Source organism: Phaseolus vulgaris, unplaced genomic scaffold, assembly GCF_000499845.2.
Source record: "Phaseolus vulgaris cultivar G19833 unplaced genomic scaffold, P. vulgaris v2.0 scaffold_1201, whole genome shotgun sequence".
In the NCBI taxonomy this organism is placed as follows: domain Eukaryota; kingdom Viridiplantae; phylum Streptophyta; class Magnoliopsida; order Fabales; family Fabaceae; genus Phaseolus; species Phaseolus vulgaris.
Window position 1 is genome coordinate 1 of NW_027174491.1, and position 1,261 is coordinate 1,261.

The 1,261-nt window shown below is 34.3% G+C and overlaps 1 protein-coding gene across 1 annotated transcript; it reads right to left on the bottom strand.

Moving 5' to 3' along the window:
- Positions 1–388: 388 nt before the first annotated feature.
- Positions 389–1,010, bottom strand: LOC137817791 (ankyrin repeat-containing protein At5g02620-like; the record flags this gene model as incomplete). The annotated part of the gene is given in 1 exon segment (XM_068621025.1): positions 389–1,010. A coding segment is annotated over 1 exon segment (600 nt), but the record flags the coding sequence as incomplete, so codon positions are not given.
- Between the last annotated feature and the right edge of the window lie 251 nt (positions 1,011–1,261).

The window sequence follows — 1,261 nt, forward strand, 5'->3', positions numbered from 1 at the left end:
AGTCAAAAATCAATCTGTTCAACACCTGACTTACAAACATACTTTAGTTTCTACAAATCACCAAATTAATCTTCAATTGAAAGACATGGTAAGCCATATAAATAGAAACCATGTGTTGTGTTATCTTTATTTAAACATCAGTTTAATTCTATAGTGAATATAGTGAGACAAAGTTTCACTCTTTCAATCATTCAAATGATAATTTAAAATTGTGTTCCTAAAATTGAAAACAAATGCTATATTGAATGGACCAAATGATGCAGATTTAAAAGATAAAGGATCAAAGAAGATTTTTTGGAAAATAAGAAACCCTGATGAATTATAAAGCTCAGATAAAATATCAGAAGTATAATAATTTAGTTTATGAAAGAAAAAGGGAATAACATACCTCAATTTGCTTGAACATAACAGCCAGATGGAGAATGGTATTTCCATGATGTAAGTCTCCAGAGTTAAGAAAATCCTCCCTAACATCTCCAACTTGCACCAATGTCTTCAAGGTATCCAAGTGATTGTGCTCAACACAAAGGTGGAACATAGTTTTTCCTGATCCATCAAACACCATAACTGATTCTGACTTTGCTGCACCAATCAACTTTCTTGCAACCTCTGTTCTTCCTCTCATAGTTGCATAATGAAGAGGGATTCTTCCATCTTGGTCACTCACCAAGCATGCATCTTCACATGTTTGCAGCAACACATGAACAATCTCTGCATGGCCTTCTGCAGAAGCCAGATGAAGAGGGGTGCGTTTGCAGTGGTCCATCTCAAGAGCAAGTTGAGGTTTGTGAGTTAGAAGGAACTTTGTGAAGTCAAGGTGGCCAAGTAAAGCTGATATGTGTAAGGGAGTTTCAGTGAAAGTTGTTAAGGAAAGTTTGTGAAGGATAAGAGGGTCTCTTCCAATAAGAGTTTCTAACTCAAATACACTACCTCTCAGTGAAACCTCATAAAGAGAATTCAGTGTATCATTTTCTTGAACATAACTCATTTTTGGGAAATTCGTTTCTGAATCTTTGATTGGATAGTACAAGTATCTCGAAACACTAGTGGAAGAAGAGTTTACTTATAGACTCATGATTATACACTTGAACTTGAAGATTCTAGGAAGGACTCTTGATTACTTCAAAACAATGCTTGCAGTGGCTAGTTTGTGGAAACAACAAATGAATTTCCTAGAAAGTGTTACAAACATTTCCACCAAAATTACAAAATTATATGCCAGCAAGAAAGTCAACAATTTGATATAATTTTATTGAAAAAT